The sequence below is a fragment of the Acomys minous genome (assembly GCF_964271855.1).
Source record: "Acomys minous genome assembly, chromosome: 4".
Classification (NCBI taxonomy): Eukaryota; Metazoa; Chordata; class Mammalia; order Rodentia; family Muridae; genus Acomys; species Acomys minous.
The window spans coordinates 61,877,906-61,895,766 of NC_140486.1; the positions used below are offsets into that span (position 1 = coordinate 61,877,906).

The window sequence follows — 17,861 nt, forward strand, 5'->3', positions numbered from 1 at the left end:
GTTAGGGAGAGGGCTGAGAGGGGAAAGGCCTACTCTCAAAAGCCTGATGGTGTGAATTTGAACCCTAGAGCCCTAGAACCCAGGTAAAAAGCTGCATAGGTGGGGCAAAACCCCACCAGCCAGATGAGAGGGGAGGACAGCAGAGCAGCTGAAAGTGCATGGCCTGGTTGGTCAGACTGTGCTCCTCAGCGGACTTAAGAGCCTGTGCCTCAACAGGGGCCAGCCAGAGAACTGACTCCTGCAGATGGCCCTGGGACCTTGACACGCACATTATTAAGTGTGCACTATGTTTGATTGCTCTTGTTCTCTCTCTCCCCACCACACAACTAATTAACTATTTAAAATGTCTTAAAGTGCTTCTTCTTAAGCTGAAAATTCTATCAACCATATAATTTACCTATTCCATGGGTTCTAAACAATAGCTCTGTGGCATCTCTATACTTTTTACTATTTACATCATTTTTTGTATCTTTCTTTGTAACCAATTAGTTTAATGGAAGCTAATCAAAAGCACACTTGGTTTGAATTTCCAGACTCTTACTTGCATTCTTTCTCCCTTTATAGTTCTCAACTCCTTTGCTGCGATCAGAGACTGCAACACATTGTTGCTGATCTTTGCTTGATCTGAGTAATTTACTTATAATATTTCAACTTAATTGCACACTATAATATGCCTCGGGTTTATTCTTACCTTATGATGTCAGAGCTCTTTCACATGTTCAACAGTCTGAGTTTCTGTCATTGAAGCTTTTATTAGTGTAGAGACATAAAATCTTATTGATTCTTCAGATTCTAATCTGAAGAACCCAACTTGGGCAGATTAGAAGCTTCAGAAACAGACTAGAGAGATGGCTCAGATGGTAAAGTTCACACCGTGCAAGCATAAGAACCTGGGTTCACTACAGAATACGTGAAAAAAGGCCATTGGAGTGGTGTAAGCTTGTAATCCCAGCTCTAGAGAGATAGACATGCAGATTCCTTGGGGGTCACTTGTTTCCCAACCCAGTGACTTTGCAAACTTGGAGCTTTGAGAGTCTCTGCCTTAAGAGAAAGTGGGCGGTGCCTCTGGTACATGTAGACACACACACACACACACACACACACACACACACACACACACACACACATGCCACAGAGTCATCTAAAAGATTCTGTGCGCTCCCACTGTTGCTCGGAATAAACCATCCTGCTGCCCCTGTCTCCCTGCTCACCTGCCTCCATAGGACATTACTCTACTAACCACGCCCACATTTTATATGTTCTGTTTGTCCCAGACCCCAATAAAGTTTCAATCAGTTGCACATGCAGCTGATCCACCTTGCCCTGTCAGCTTCTTCAGAAAGGGACAGCTCACAAACTACCCCACTCTCAACCTATTTCCACCAGCTGCTCAGATTCATACCATCCAGACTCTGGTCCTTACCACCCTGCTCTGGATTGATTCTTACAAAGACCATGTAACTCATTTGTACCAACTTCTAGCGTTGAATTCCCTACATCAACCCCAAGTTCTTCAGTCTCCCAGCTTCCTGATTTACCTGTATTTGCTTTGGGGAACTACCTTTTATGGTGTAGGTGGTCATGGGCTGTATGCAACCCTGACCACCACCTCAAGCTTCTCTTGGTACTGTGTTCTACAGGAGAGAATCAGTCACCAGCAAAGGCTTGGTATTTCATCCAGACGTTGATCAGTTGCTGATCTCATACATGGGCAGCCCGTACTTTCTACGACTCACTTTCTCCACGGATTCTTTACCTACCATAACTCTACCTGCCCCTTAGTAGCTTACCTGGTTGCTAAAATGGCTGTTGTCATCTTCATCACTGCCCAAACATTCAGAATGAGGCGCCCACCACTCACTAAATACGGCTTACTCCGTGGTATATTTTCTAAGGAGAGACTGCCCTTTTCTATCTTGTCTGCTATTGTTTTATTCTCAGCCCTTCATAGCTTCTGCCCATCTTCCTGAAGTCTTCTAGCTTACCTTCTTGCTTGCACCTTATGCAAGTCTCTGTCCCCGGGCTACCTAAACAGAAGCAGAGGTGGCGTTATAGACACCTGAAGATTTTTACCTCTTTGACTCCTTTCTAAAGAAAAGACGATAAAGCTAAACATTTTAGCTAAAAGCTAAAAGAAAAGTAAATGAGACCAGTGTGGTGGTGCAAACCTATAATGCCCTGCCCTCAGGAGGTGGGAGCAGCAGGCTTAGGGGTCCATATCCTTCCTCTCTGGCAGAATTCAGCAGCCTGGTATCCATTAGACATTGTCTCAAAAACAAAACACAAAGTCCAAAGTACTTGATGCATTCAAAGGAGAAAGGATGCTTGCTACAGTTGTGTGTGTTACTACAGAAACATCTGAAGCCCTAAACCCATTTCTCTTGATGTCCCTGTAAACACTTTGGATGCACTTGCGAATCAAGGCTGCTGCTTAAACTGGCTTTTCCTGCTCGCCCTGAGTCCTTCCAGGAACTTGGAGCTATGGAGATCCATTTTTAGGATCCCTGGTGTCTTTGTTCACAGAGCACATTCCTCAGTCTTGCATCCATGCTATGCAGCTTCCCCATCTCAAAATGTAACCTAAACCCTACCTCTTAGAAAATGGCTTCCTGAAGCAAGGAGACTAGAGTTGAGTAAAACACAGTTTACTATCGAGTTCCTAATCTGATCATATGATATTTCAGAGATTCAAATTTCTAAATGAGACAGTTCTTCACCCACTATGTGTGATAATATTTGTAAATATTTGATGTATGGTCTGGTAATTTTTTACCTTTTCATCTAACACTTTCCAATTTTTCTTTTCCTACCATAGTCTAGCATAAAAAAATTACTATTGCTTACATTAATATTTAGTTTTTTGGTCCATAGATTTTTCTCAAGGATTATGGCTACTACTCTCTACCCATTATTTCCTAAGTATAATTGAATTGAATAATAGTTATATGGTAAAAAATATACCCAATTTACTTTCAAAAATTATCATAGACTCACTTAGCTTAAGCATGATGCTAAATATCACAATATTTCCTCACATATACTTCTCACCTTCCCACTCCAGACACAAATACTTAATAAAATATGGATTTAAAATATCCTTCAAAAAGGAAAACAAGTATATTTGTAAACGACTAAAAGAGCATCAAAACTTAAAGCCACAGTTATAAACACTTCCTGGGGTAGGACAAGAGCCTAGAAGAAAAAGAGAACATTAAATATCAGGGCTGGAGACCGAATGATGATTCAACTACAGGATATGTGAATTTAAGTTTGTAGTCAGGGTGAACTATAGACTGAAAATTGTGTATAAACAGGAGACCCTGAAATAGCTACTATTTCATTTCAGAGAAATAAGCCTCCATCTCCAACTTTCAGAAGTCACAGTAACAGGTATTATATGCCTTGAAATTGAAACCTTACCAGGTGGGTCAAATAGACTAGAAAAGTCAGTCAAGGAGAAAAGTGATAGCTAGCATGTATAAATAGTAAAATTACCATCTTTTAAGAAAGTGGAGGTGGAGGAAAAGAATCTCAAATAAAGATAGATTTCTTTAGCAAGTCAGAGAATAAATTAGAAAAAGGAACGAAAAATGTTCTAAGAGAAGATTATGTCTGATTTGATCAAACCATGTAGTCTATAGCAGGGCAGGGAGGCAAGTAGTCATCAGTAGAAATAACTCAATGGTGTACCAAATAGTATCACAATAATTCAAGATGGAACAGAGACAATTTTACATTTACTAGGAAGAAACCGCTGTTCAAAAGCAAAAATCTGTCAGACAACACTTGTCCATGTGATGTCAGAGGAGGCTCTTAAATTACTAAGAAAAACATGCTCCAAAAGGTTTGTTTGGTTTTTGTTTTTTAATCAAAACTCCTTTTAACTTACAAATTAATGATGAGTAAACTCGACATTCACTGTGGAGAGAAGGAAGATAACACAAAACTAAGCAACTCTATAAAACTAAAGTTTCTGCTCACAGGTCAAGGAGAAAAAGAAACCTAGGAAGCAGTGGGAAGCACTGATGATAGTTAGGGAAGGAGCCTTGCGTGGATCTTTATTGTACATTTTTCCAACCTGTGGGTTCTTCATCCTTGAACCTCACTTTCCTCACTGGATGAAATGGAACGATAGTGTTTATATTGATGATAAAACCCGACATCATGAAATAAGAGCTGTCAAACTCCTGCCTGGGGCACATGAAGGGTGTGGTAGCATGTGTTCTAGAAGTTTAGGTTGAGTTCTGCTCTTCTAAATCTACTATGTGTCTCCCCTGGGTGAACTACTAAGATAGGACCAGATGTGTGCTCATCTGTGTAAATCACCCTTCTACGGCTGATCTCAACTCTCTTTGTTTCTTTGTATAAATTTCACTTCGTGGTGCATCTTCTATAATTGTATTGTATTCTGTCTTATTGATGTTACCTATATGCAGTCTTAGCTTTTGAAGAATTTGACTATTGTGCTTTTTAAGCTTGTTCATCTCTGTAGCACCCCCACTGTCTTAAAAGTGCAAGGACTTGTTCATGAAAGCTGACTAATTCCCATTCAACTGAATTCAAGATGTTGAGTGAAAGCGTGAGTGAGTGAAAAAAATATCTAGTAGTGTGTTACTTTATCAAGGAAAGCATGTGTAAGTTAGGTGGCTTTTATTGTGTGGCATGCTTCAGTGTTTTCCATGTAAATTTCTAAAACATACTGCTAACTGAAAATCAAGAGTCATATATTTAAATATTGATATTTTTCCTCTAACGATATTTACATGATATTTAATTTTAACTCTCCTTTGACTTTTGGCCCATCCAGTTTTATTTTTGTGTTCTTGGTAATTATTGTGAATAAGTAGTTAACAGTAGTGACTGTCTATAAGTAGAATTATCATACAGGAAATGGCAATGGAAAAAGATGCCATGATCTATAGTTATATATTATTATATGTAGTAATACATAACCATATGTTTGCAGAACTAAGTGATGTTTCTTAGTGAAGACTAAATGAAGGGTCAACTAGTTAGAAACAATAGCATATTTTTGCTGTCTTGCATCTCAGCCAGCATTATTCTTGGTTCACATTAGCCAAACCATGCTGCTAAGAATGCAAGACATTAAGTTGCAACTTATTTGTCAAAGATCATTATTCATAACCAATAATACTCAAAACCAATGTCAAGACAATTTTACTATTAATTTATAAATTAAAGGTTTTACTTATGTACATGGAGTGGCTCAGACCTGTCATCTCAGCATTGAGGAGGCCATGGGGGAAGGATTGTTGCAAGCCTGAGGTCAGGATCCTCTATAGTAAGATAGTGTCTCAAAACATGAAAAACAACAAAAATTAAACTTCCACTACAAGCTAAGATGACAATTATTTTATATTCTACTTTTATTTAAAATGTAGTTTTGAGCTCCTTTCAAATCAATCAAGGTCATTTTTTCTGGATAACTGTGCCATTTCTTCCCCATGGACCCATCGGCCACAGCTCTTCTTCTTTCCTTCCATTCTCAGCTGGGTTCATCTGTAATAGGCTACCTGTCAGACAGGTCCTTTCTATCTCAGAAGGTTGCCCTTGGCGGTTCCTACAGCTTGAAAACTAAGAGTAATCCTCAAACAGCAAAGCTCAGATCCCATGGAAGAACTTTGACTCACCTCACCTACCCAGATAATATACTCCCAACCAGTCACTGGCAACTAACAGATGAGCGTCTATAACTTCTTCGCCAAAATTCAAGCGGCCAGGTGAAATCAGTAGGGCTTTTTTTTTAATTCAAAACTAGATTAAAGACTTTTAGGACAGTCAAACCACTATTTAACCACATTCACAAGCCTTGGTTTAAAATCTTGAGTTACCAATGGTTCAGGATTCAAATAATGAGGCAGAGGACGGCCATGGTAGGGGAATGCAGTTCTGCTTACTGCCCTGGCACTTCCTCCCGGTGCGTGCATCCTGGGAAAAGCACAGAATGACGACCATTTTAGTGTTTTAAAATGTTCACAGAAATTGGAAATAAGAAATACTAAATATCCATTTTGTCAAATAAGTTTACTATGTTTGGAAAATATTTCTTAATATTAGTTCAGAATTTCTGGGGAAAAAATAAAAAGCTATTGCTGATGTTTTAAGATCCATGTTCTGGATATGGAACTAGCGCAAGCTAAAACAGAAGGCATAGGCATGTTCCTTTCTGTGAATATGACACATCTCTAAATTCTAAATTTCACTCGTTAAATATATTTGTTTAATAAATGAATATGATATTGACTTTCCATACAAAGAACTCCTGAATACACTGTGGCGTGCTGTCCCTATTTACTGTTTAATTACTGCATTAGCTATTTTTATCACTGTGACAAAATGCCTGGTCAAAATCTAGTTAGCACATAAATGATTTAATTCGGCTTGGACTTCAAGGAGGTCCAGTCCTTTATGGCATGGCGTTTGTAGGGGTGTGAAGTGATTAGTCACGTGACATCTGCAGTGATGAAGCCGAGAGGGATGAATGCTGGAATGCAGTTCTCTTCCCTCGTAATGTGGAATCACCTTCACAGACATGGCCAGGGTTCTCTTAGATGACTCTACTTCCAGTCAGTCTGATAATCAAGATGGACAATGACATTGACTGAACCTCAGTTTTGTAGTTTATAAAACTATAAAAAATGGTTCCTAGCAGACAGGCTCAGATGAAGTCACAGAAAGGCAACATAGCCAGGAATAGCCAGCTGATTGCTGACAAACACCCCGCTCAGTCCAATACCATTGATAAGCCATCTCTACTGGTGTCTATAAGCCATAGAGATAGGCAAGTAAAAGGGTCCCTTAGGAGCTTAATTTTTTGACATAGCTGTCATGATTATGCCTTTATGTGTTGATCTACCACTTGGAGAAACAATGTATGTTTATATCAAACAAATTGCATGATTTTATGACTTTTAAATAATTGGAATGAAGAGGGGAATGTTAATTCCAAGATGCTACCTTAATTTCCATCACTGAATCACTTGCAGATTCTACTTACACCCTTGGTGGATGTCACAGCTGCTTCCCCCATGTGGTCTTGTCTAATATTTGACTGAGCTGCACTCACAAAGCAGAGTCTGGAGACCACTGTGGCATTAATCCATGAGTAGATTTATAGCCTTCACTTTTTGAAACTTTTTATAATTATACAATATTCTACATGTATGCCCAAACACCAGTGCATCTTTAAGTTGTTTAACATGTAGTTTTAAAGTTAAAAAATTGGCACCATTTTTTTTATACATTTCCCCTGGTTCTGAAAAGGAAGAAACACGTGTGTGGTGCCAACAGAAATCACATCTTAAGTTCCAATTAAAATGTGACTTTTTCAACTCCAAAGCTCTGTGTGACCATTTAGCCATCTGTTGGATGACACAACCCCACTGATTTGAACCTAGATAATTATGACTGTAGGAACAGTGCAGGGGAGAGTTCATCTTGGGTTCCAGTTGAGAATGACTGTTAATTATGAAGAGATAATTACTGAGAGCTTATCTCACATGCAGGGGGGAAAAACATCAAATTTCTGGTTTAGGTGTATATCACACACATGTGCGCTCACACTCGCGCACACACACACACACACACACATACATGTATTTGTCTACAATTTTAATAATTTCTTGAAATATTCCTTTAAGACGCATATGCCCCATAATATGTCTACTTAAATCACACTCAGCAGGAGAGGTGCTGTTCTTCCTAAATTCTTCCTTGGATTCTCTGTGTTTTGTTCTTGTCTCATTTGCTACATGAAAGCATTTGTGTTTTGGCCAGTCTTAGCTACAAAGATGGGCGCCTTTAGCCCTTGATGCTGTGGGTATCTGACTAAAGCCCTTAGCGTACTCTGAAGTTATTTCCTCAACTAGAACATCAAAACTGGAATTAGCCCTCAACTGTTAAGACTGTTGACACAAAGGAGGGTTCAATGTACCATTGTGCTCACACTGCACGACAGGGAATGTTTGAAAAGAACCCAGTGCCACAGATCCATTTTCTTCTCATCTTCTTGATATGAATAACTGAGCCAGGAAGTAGATAAAAGACAAGCCATGAATGAAAACCAAGGGATGATTTTCATCTTTGCTATCATATCATCAGATCATCAGGTGAAATATCATTGAACTATGTCCTGGACACCAGAACATTTACTATTGACCCACCAGTGTTAGAAGCCAAGAGCTTTGTAGAATTATTAGCTCATGTAGAATCTTCTGCACCTTCATTCCAGGCATGTGTGGTACATGTGGAGTAATCGATTGGCAACTCTGGCTATTCCAACACTAAAACTGTGTGCCTCTAGATAGTGGTAGGACTTGATCTTTAGGAATTAATAGAGAAGTGTGCAGGATGGAATTAAAAGACCTGAAAATAAAGAAGTTAGAAAACCCCTCATATATACTTTGTGGCAAAAGAGAATGAGGTTCGCTGTAATAATCCTTCTACCCATGTGTTTAGTTAAGCTCATTGTACTTCTAAAGTAAAAATAATAATTTGTTGTTATATAACTTATAATTTGACATTGTCCATGCTTGAATCCTGGTGAAGCTATATGCTTAATGGACCGGAGGGAGTCATATGATTTCTCCAAACATCTGTTTGGTTTCTTCTGACATGAACTCTGGTTTTCTCTAAAGAATGAATAATGCAAGTACTTTTCTCAAAAAAATGTTTAGAAAATTAGACAATGAATCTAAACTTTTTGTATGATGTTATAAACACCCTAAGCTACCAATATGAATTAACTATTACTGAGTGTGATTCATCTGGAAATTATGTTCACATGACACTGGATTCTGCTTAGAAATAAACATAGATTATATATTTGAGACTTAAGGAATTTTGTAAAAACATCTCAACACAGCAAATTTTACTGATTCACTTTGCCCTTCTGTCCAGTGAACCTGAATATATTAGGGTTATAATACAAATTTGTAAAGGCTGACTTTCATTTGTTTGTTTTTGGGTCAGCACATCAGTTTGCATTTAAGGGGTTTTATTTCTTTTTATCTCTTTGTCCATTAATTGTCTAGAAGTTATAATTAAGCAATACAATGTAAAAGAAAGAACAGAGAACAGGAATTGAGGAGGTCCAGCTTCTAAACATAGATCTGTTTGTCCTACGGCAAATTAAATCTACCTGGCTTTCGGTTTCTTCAGACTTCTGGAGAAAATGAGTTGTTCCTGTGACTTCCCTTCGGAGATTGTTTATAGTGGTCGCATTATGGTCCCAAAAGAAACTCAGAACAGCTCAATTTTCAAAATTGTAACTTGCAGCTGTGGGCAACATTGAATCCCGTGTTCTGCTTATCTCCCCACTTACCAAAAGAATGGTTTACTGCTTTTATTTTTGAAGTTAAACTTCTCCTAAGTCTGAGGCCTTCAATTGTCAGATGACCTTAAAAGGATAATTTGTTCCACTCAGGCAGAACTCACTTCTTGTGCCTGAATCGACTTGTCACCCATGTGGTAACGGCCCTCCAGTCCCCATGATTTATTCTAAAGAAAAGTGTGAATGTTTTTTATGAAAACCCACTTTTACTCTTACAATAAAAACCACATCACTGCTTTTAAAAATTAAAGAGCAAGAAATAAAATTTTATGAAATAATTTTAGCTAAATGTTTTTTTTTCTTTTGCTTTCTCTTCTTCTTGTTCAACAAACTTCTTGTCCAGCAAACTTTTATAATTAAAAAGAAAGCATTCTCAACATATATTTAAGAAACTCGAATGGTCATTAGTAAAATTCAATGGACTTATTAAATTGTATAACTTATATCTAATTTGGAATGCAGATGCCTGACAAAGAGAAATACAAAGGTAACAAGAACCAGGAATATGTATTCCTGTGCCCTTTGTGACCATTGTTGATTGGGTTATGAAAAAGAGGTTGCTGATATGTAATTTAGGTTGACAATTCCATTCCTGGAATCAGATGAGTATCTAATAATACAGATAGGCCTTTATGAACTCCTAACTCCCTTTTGAATAATACCACCTATAAATCAAATGATTTGTTTTCTTGTTTCATAATGGAATATGAAATAAGAGTTTATTTCCACTTCCACTGTAACTCTACCTCAGAGGAAGTTCCATAGAAAAGGACACGGATGGTGTTTCCATATGGTTTAGATTATAATGATTTGCTAGGCAGTGGTCATTACTTAATGGGGGAATGATTTTATGCCTTAATGTGTAGTTGACTCTGGACGAGAGTTTGTTTTCCATACTTGAAGTAGACACTGAAATGAAGCAGCCCAAGTTTTGACACGAACTTTCTTCAGGGTTCGCCTCGGTTGACCCTTATCTCTGTTCCCAAGGCAAAAGCCCAGCATAATTTTTCTCAGAAATGCTTCTCACATGTGCTTCCTGTTTCAAGGATGCTGTCTACTCTTTCTTTTGGAAGGTAACTTTCGAACAACGTGGTGCTTTATACTCAGATGTCTCACCATCGTTCCAGGCATTTCACAGGGTCAGAGGAGAATAATGGGGCCACCCTTTCCTCTGACCCATGGATGTTTACCTGGAAGTGGAAACCACACGGAAGCAGTTGAGAAGACTCGCAAATTTCCCTTTTAGCTCATAGCACATCAGAGCCTATTTTGACACCACAGAAATTCCTTCCTGTATGTGCTTAGAACTGTACACTGACCTAGAGAAGCTTTGTGTTTCAGTTTCCTAAAGCACATTCTATATGACAGAGTCACTAAATGAGACATATACAACAAAGGCATGATCAAGTTTGCTAGTAAAGTGCAAGTGTGTGAATCATATCAGGGACTTCTAATAAGTAATACCAATGCAAGTCTAAAATGGTCATTCACTGGGTAAATAACTCATGCTTAAGCCCAGTGTCATGAGTTCAAAGCCCTGAATCCATATTGGATGAGAAAACTAACTTCTGGAAGTGGTTTTTGACTCAGGCATTTTTCCTGGCATTCTCACTTATGCTTGATGTGCACAAGAATATTTCTTATCTAAAAATAAACAAATAGCCATATGCATTTTGTGCCAAGGCTTGGAAATCCCTGAAGTAGCATGCTAAAATATATCCTAGACTTCCAGAATACTTAGATTTTTGCAATTTCACAGTATTTTATTATTATCTCTCTGATTTAATTTTAATGTAGCTTTAAAATCTATCATTTGCTTATCGTAATTAAAAATGTGCTATATCATTAAGTATTTCATCTCTCAGTTAGATGGCTTTATATGTAATTGTGTGAAAAAAGAATGGAAAACTTTTCAACGATTAGAGTAAATGATCTGGAGAGTTGCCCACATTTTATAGTTAATTAGCTTAGTTGGGAGAGTAATTAATTTCTATGTAGCCTATACAGAAGACAGATTTACAACACATCCCTATAAAGTTATTAGTATAAACTTATACTACATAAGTAAAGGAAAAGATGAATTTAAACACACAGGAAAATAATCTCACATATAAATCACAACTGTGGGTATACAGAAAACATTGTATGGCTGACTGAATTATTATCTTGTATTTAAACTGAACTGAGAAATGTTCCCGGTAGGTTAGCCATATGTATTTTTCACAAAATAGAACCTCAGTAAGCATTTACCTTATGATTATTGGAATATGGACATGGTGACAAGCACCCATGATATATTACTCTGATAATGAGATGGGAGACAGAGCAGGAGATACCATGGTAACTCCTGGACCAGCCAGTCTGGCATATAGTGAGAATGTAACAACAGATCCTTCTCAATCAAGGTGAATGGTGTGGACCAACATCTGAGGTGGTCTTGTGGCCTCCACGTACATGCTATGTAAGTTCACACACACACACACACACACACACACACACACACACACACACACACACATACTTTAAAAAAAATAAAAGCAGATTAAATACCATGGTGTGGTGTCTGACAGCTTTTTTTGTTTGCTTGCTTGGTGACAGCCCTGTCTTTTGTTTTTTTGTTCTGTTTTGTTGTGCATTGTCATGTCCATAAGAAAATTAAAAGGCATGTTTTATTTGCAAACTATGGTCAGAAGCCTTGCCATTGCCTGTTCATACTCCAAGTTAATGACCCTGAATAAGTACTTATGACAACGGAGGCACGGGGAAGGAATGATGGAGCTGTGTTAGCAGCTACAGCTCTAACCTCTAACTAGCTTTCATTTTTCATCTTTAAAATTTCCATTTCCTCTATTGAAATAGATTCTCCTGCACATGTTGATGGTCTCCTGAGCTCTTCTGACTTGTGGTCTGTTAACGATACTGTTAATAATTTCTTCATATTCTTTCTCTCTTCTTTTTTAGTCTCGACCCATTCCTTCCCACCTTACTTCAGCAGTTGCAGAGAGTATTTTGGCTTCAGCCTGTGAAAGCGAGAGTAGAAATGCTGCCAAGAGGATGCGTCTGGATAAACCACAGGTACTGAGGAGTGCCAAGGAGTGCACATTCGTGAATGGATCTAACACACAGAGTTCTGTTCTTATAAACTTGGATCTGAAAAATGCTGTGCTCTGGTGATCCATGAATATCAAGCAAACACCCCCAAAAAAAAAAAAAAGTCTATGGTGAAAGGAGGCAATAGCGAAACTGAATTCAACTTCCTGCTAGTATTAATTTAATGGCTAATTAAGGGATTCTTGCTGACTGGTAGTCATATTATTCAAATTTCCCTTGTCATTTATGAGTGGGGCTCGATTGTGTTCATTTGTAATGAAAATGAACCTTTCTTTAATGCTGTCTGGTCTGTACTGCTATATAATTCTAAAATGCTTGAGAAGGTTACTATACTATCAATGACAAAAGATTATTCTCATGGAAATCAGAGTCAAGAATCTCTGAAGATTAGAAAGTCATAAGAGAGGTCCTAATCTTAAGGATATCCGTGTCCTGGCCTTACTCTTCTTGTTAATTATCTACCTATCTGTACAGTGTAACATGTGCGTTTTCGGTGCACTGTTCACTTGAGTGTCCCTTGGTGGCTCTGTTAGTTCTAAGTCTTTCCTTCCTATCTATACAATAGACTTCATTCACTTCCTTCTCTGTCCCCCTCTGAATTTTTCCACAGTGAATGATCTAAACTGCAGTGTGTTACATTATATAGGCTTTGATAAAGGCTTGCTTTATTCTAATTAAATTTTACAAATAAAGAGGATACTTTATACTTGTTGCAAATTACATGAGTGCAGAGTAAATTGTTTGTTCGGTGTTGTTTTTCTTATGAAGAAAGAGCAAATAAGTTTTCTTTTTCAAGATTGAAATAGCTTTTAAATATTTCAGAATGGCATTATTTTACATATTTATTATTAGTGTACTTATAATCCTGAATGAAGCAAAGGATGAAGCCTATAGTTAAACAAAATACAGTATCAATGTTGGATTAAAACTATTTAAAAATTCCAATTTTGGATTTATTGATGGTGACATCAGTATATATTTATATGTCCATGTCATCAGCTTGGTCAACAATTTATCATCATTATAATGGTGCAATTCACCATAAGGTGGGATATCACACTTATACACACTGACATCTGGCATCTTGATTAGCCTGCACATTTTTAGAATAAATTCACTTCATTTTGATTACCATCTTTACCATAGCTAATTAGACAGCTTTCAACAAGTGAGGCCAAGTCTGTGTGCTTCAGTTTCCTCATGAGAAATAATCAATAGTAACAGCCCTAATTCTCCAGGTTGTATGAGAACCTTAAGAATAGGGTTCATGTTGACATGCTCAGTATTGCTCTGGGAACAATGTAAGGTAAGCAGCAGCAAGGGCTGCCTAGAGGGCTGTCCTGTCAAGGTCCTTTGACATTGCCTTGGCAGCACTGAACTACCAGTGAGCACCCATAGTTGGATGTCTGATGTCTAAGTGTCTTGTCAGACACAGTCCATTGGAGAAAATGTCTGAATTCTAAACCCTAAAATACTAACATTCTAGAATTGAAAGGACTGTACTACTAGAGAGACAGCCACGTGCCCCCACCTTCTGACCCTAGAATACGTTTTCACAGTATCAGAAATGCCCCTATTTGATGAAATGGGACAGATTTATGTGGCGTTATAGTCTATGTTGTCTTGCTACAGCATCCATCACGACAGGTGATACACTGGTATGTGTTCAAATCAGTTCATTCTTCTTGGCCTAAGTTATAAAAGTAAAAAAGAGAGATACCTAACTCATAAAGTCAATGGGTTCCTTACGTTTTATGAAGGAAGGAAGAGTATAAATTATATCTCATATATTGCTAAGTGTATGCACCACATACCTGATTAACTTGAGCAGTAGAAACATCCAACCTTCCATACCACTCACCTCATTCACTGTCTTAATTCCAGAAAGCTGTCAGTGTCGAAGGCCTTTAAATCAGGCTAGTATTTGTTTCTAAAAGCACCAAGAAATTAAAGAAAAACTACCGGCAATATTCAGGAATGAGATTGCCTTCTGTTGTTCCTCAGACTGGGATGGACGGGTACCACTGGTCTCTTGACTCTCCCATCAAACTTGCTCTTTTGTTTTCTCTGTTTGCTCACACATCGTGATTGTATCAAGAAAATTTGACTACTTTGGGATGGGAACATGTCCAACATCACGCCATGTAGGAACATTCTTTCCAAGTCCTACACGGGTTCAAAGTCTCAAAATGGATGTAATATGTACGAGCCCAATATTTTAAATTATACCCTATGGGCTAGGAAGATGGCTTGGAGAGTAAGTACTTGCCTTACAAGCCTTAGCACCTGGATTCAATCATTATAACCCACAAAGAAAGCAATAGCAAATGGTGTATGTACTGGTAACTACAAAGCTAGGGAGGCATAGGTAAGCCGATTGCTAGTGCTCTCTTGCCAGATAGCCTATCGTATTTTGTGAGTTCCATACTAGTGAAAAAGACTGCCTCAAAAGAAAATATAAGTAGCCTCAAAGGAAATGTAACTAGATAGCACTAGGAAACAATATCCAATGTCTTCCTCTGATATCCCCCTTCACATACTCACAACCACTTGAAATTAAATGAATAAATTATAATTTATACGTTTTTTGGAAATCTATTAGAAAATTCACAAATACCACAGCCCTAAAAAGTAGGTAGTAATAAGCTCATAAACATAAAAAGGAGGTCCAGAAAAGTGTGAAGACCAATACATAGGTGAAACTGCATGAAAAAATTAATCACCTACCCATTTTATTCTCTTAAAGCACATTTGAAGTCTTTCTGTTATCCTATAGCATCTTTTCATTGGTTATGTGCCCACAAGGAAACACCAAGGCCTGATTATGTACCCTGACTGTTAGTTCGGCATACATAGGTAGTATTTCAAAAATTCCTAAACTCTTTATTCTTACAAGCTCTGTGGGTCTCATTTGAGATGCCACACAGAGATTTCTGCCACACGATTCTCCTTCCACCTTGGCACTGAGGAATCACAGTCACGTTGAATTCAAACGTATTCCTGGTTATTTGGCTCTTGGTCTTAAGATCATGCTTTCTGTGTGTACCCTTAATCAGAAACAACAATTCTTAGACTCTACCCAGGCTCTGGAGGTTTTTCGTCAGCCTCCTCCGGATGAAGGCATGAAATTTCAGAAACCAAAAGGTTAAAGTCTGTGTTTCTGATAAGCCCCACACTGACCCTTTGCTGCCACTGGCTGGCCACCTGGTGAGCTATAATCATGTCCTACATAGTTTATGAAGCTTGATGAGTTAATTGGATTTTATGGAGCTGTTTGAGCTACAAACATGAAAGGTGTTATGAATGTGCTAAATTCTTTCTTTCAAATGTCCAGTTCATATAAATCTAGAGAAAGCTGATTATTATGCAGCACAGGCCGGAAGCCAGCCAGTGGCAAGGACAGAAGCCCAGAGCTTCATCAGACATCGGAGTTCACAGAACTGGAGTGAGTCAGTGTGCCCACCGGGACACATGAAGGGCATCTGTTCCTGCACAGGAAAATCTGGAATTTGTGATCTAAATTTTCCCTCAGTTTGGGTTAAAAAATAAAAAAGGAGCAGTGCCAGACTTCATTTTTAAATGCCTCTGACAGGGGAAACTTACAATTTTTTTTTCTTCTTTCTTTTATCATCCCGAATTTTGTTGTCGTCCTTGTTGCTGTTTTGGTTGATTTGGATTGTGTTTGTTTGTTTGTTTGTTACTGTCATTTTCTTTTTTCCTTTGACACAGTCTCTCTCTTTAGCCCAGGTGGCCCCATTCCTTTGGCAAGGCACTGGGTTATAGGCAAGTGCCACCACGTATACCTTTAAGTGTCAGCATTCCCTCTTCCAGTTACGTAGGTTACAGGGCAAAGAGGAAGAGATTGGAAGTGGATCCTAGCTGGACATTCATTTCTTATTGATGGTTCCTTTTTGCTCTTTTTGAGGACTGCCACCCACTTGATTCACATGCTTCATCAATGATTAACATAAAGATTTTGGGAAGTGACAGGTTTTTTTTTTATCTGTAGCTGCCACTCTCCTAGTTAGATTAGTTAGTGACTCCAGAGAAAAGTTCTACAATGGAGCGGTTGGAAGCTTCCACAGCAGCATTCTAGGAGGTGCTGTCCTTGAAGGATAAAGCAGGGGGTGCTGGGAGACGGCCCTTGTGCAGTTACTGGAGAAAGTGGGAAGTCAGTCCTTGGTTCTGATGTAACTCCTTTTGATTCTATTTAAGAAAAGACAAATGGGAGGGTTTGGCATGTCGGTTGCTTACTTGGATCTAATAAAAGGTGAGGGAACAAGGGAACAGAAGAATAAAATAATAAACAGTGATTTTCTTACTAAGCTAAAAGAAAACAATATCAAAAGCAAACTGGTGACAGAAATCCTGCATGAGTGTATTGGCTGAAGACTTAGAAACGTCTAGAAAGCCCGTAGTTCCTTACTCTTGTATTTTTTTAATACTTTATTAATTTATTCTTGTTACATCTCAATGGTTATCCCATCCCTTGTATCCTCCCATTCCTCCCTCCCTCCCATTTTCCCCTTACTCCCCTCCCCTATGACTGTAACTGAGGGGGACTTCCTCCCCCTGTATATGCTCATAGGGTGTCAAGTCTCTTCTTGATAGCCTGACATCCTTCCTCTGAGTGCCACTAGGCCTCCCCATCCAGGGGGCATGGTCAAATATGGGGCACCAGAGTTCGTGTGAAAGATGGCAGTGCCCAGTATGCACCATATCTGATCTTGTATTTTTAATTTAACAGGGATGCATTCACTGACATGTGAATTTTTTCATGCTTGGTCCTTTGCTCTTCTAGGGCACTAGTGTGTGGGCCTGTTATTAGGAGACATGGCATTATAGGTACAAGCACTGGACTTGCTGTGTAAATGAGGATAATCTTATTACATTTTATTTTGTCTTGCACACATTTGAAAACTACCAAAAACAGTGACAAAAATCCCCACCCCCGCTTTCCCTATGTATACATAGTGTGCATATGAGTATGTAAGTGTCAAGGCATATATGTAGAGATCAGAGGACAACTTCATCTTCTACCCTGTTTGAGACACTGTCTCTTTGATGTCCACCTCTGCGCATACCAGGCTAGGTGTCCTGTGAGATTTGGAAGACGCTCTTGCCTCTGCCTCCCATCATACTTTAAGAGTGTTGGCTGTACAGACACATGCTATGAGTTCTGGGAGTCAAATCCCCATACTTCCAGGGATGCTGTTTTATCCACCGGTACCCTAGCTCCATGGAACAGTTTTTGTAATAGGAAGCCTTTTAAACATTACTCCAGTTTTATTTCCTTAAGATGAGTAAGTTTGAACATACATTGAATTTAAAACAATCAATTACAAACTGTTGTAGTAAATGGGATATGACTTGAAATCTATTATTTGAGTCTCCTTGT

At 38.5% G+C, this 17,861-nt stretch overlaps 1 protein-coding gene across 16 annotated transcripts in view; it reads left to right on the top strand.

Moving 5' to 3' along the window:
- Positions 1 to 17,861, top strand: part of NOL4 (nucleolar protein 4) — a 344,671-nt gene that overhangs the window by 265,743 nt on the left and 61,067 nt on the right. For all 16 annotated transcript variants that reach the window (XM_084778257.1, XM_084778267.1, XM_084778265.1 and 13 more), the window contains one exon: positions 12,314 to 12,427. In XM_084778257.1, the coding sequence (XP_084634383.1) occupies positions 12,314 to 12,427 (114 nt within the window). The remainder of the gene's footprint in view (positions 1 to 12,313; positions 12,428 to 17,861) is intronic.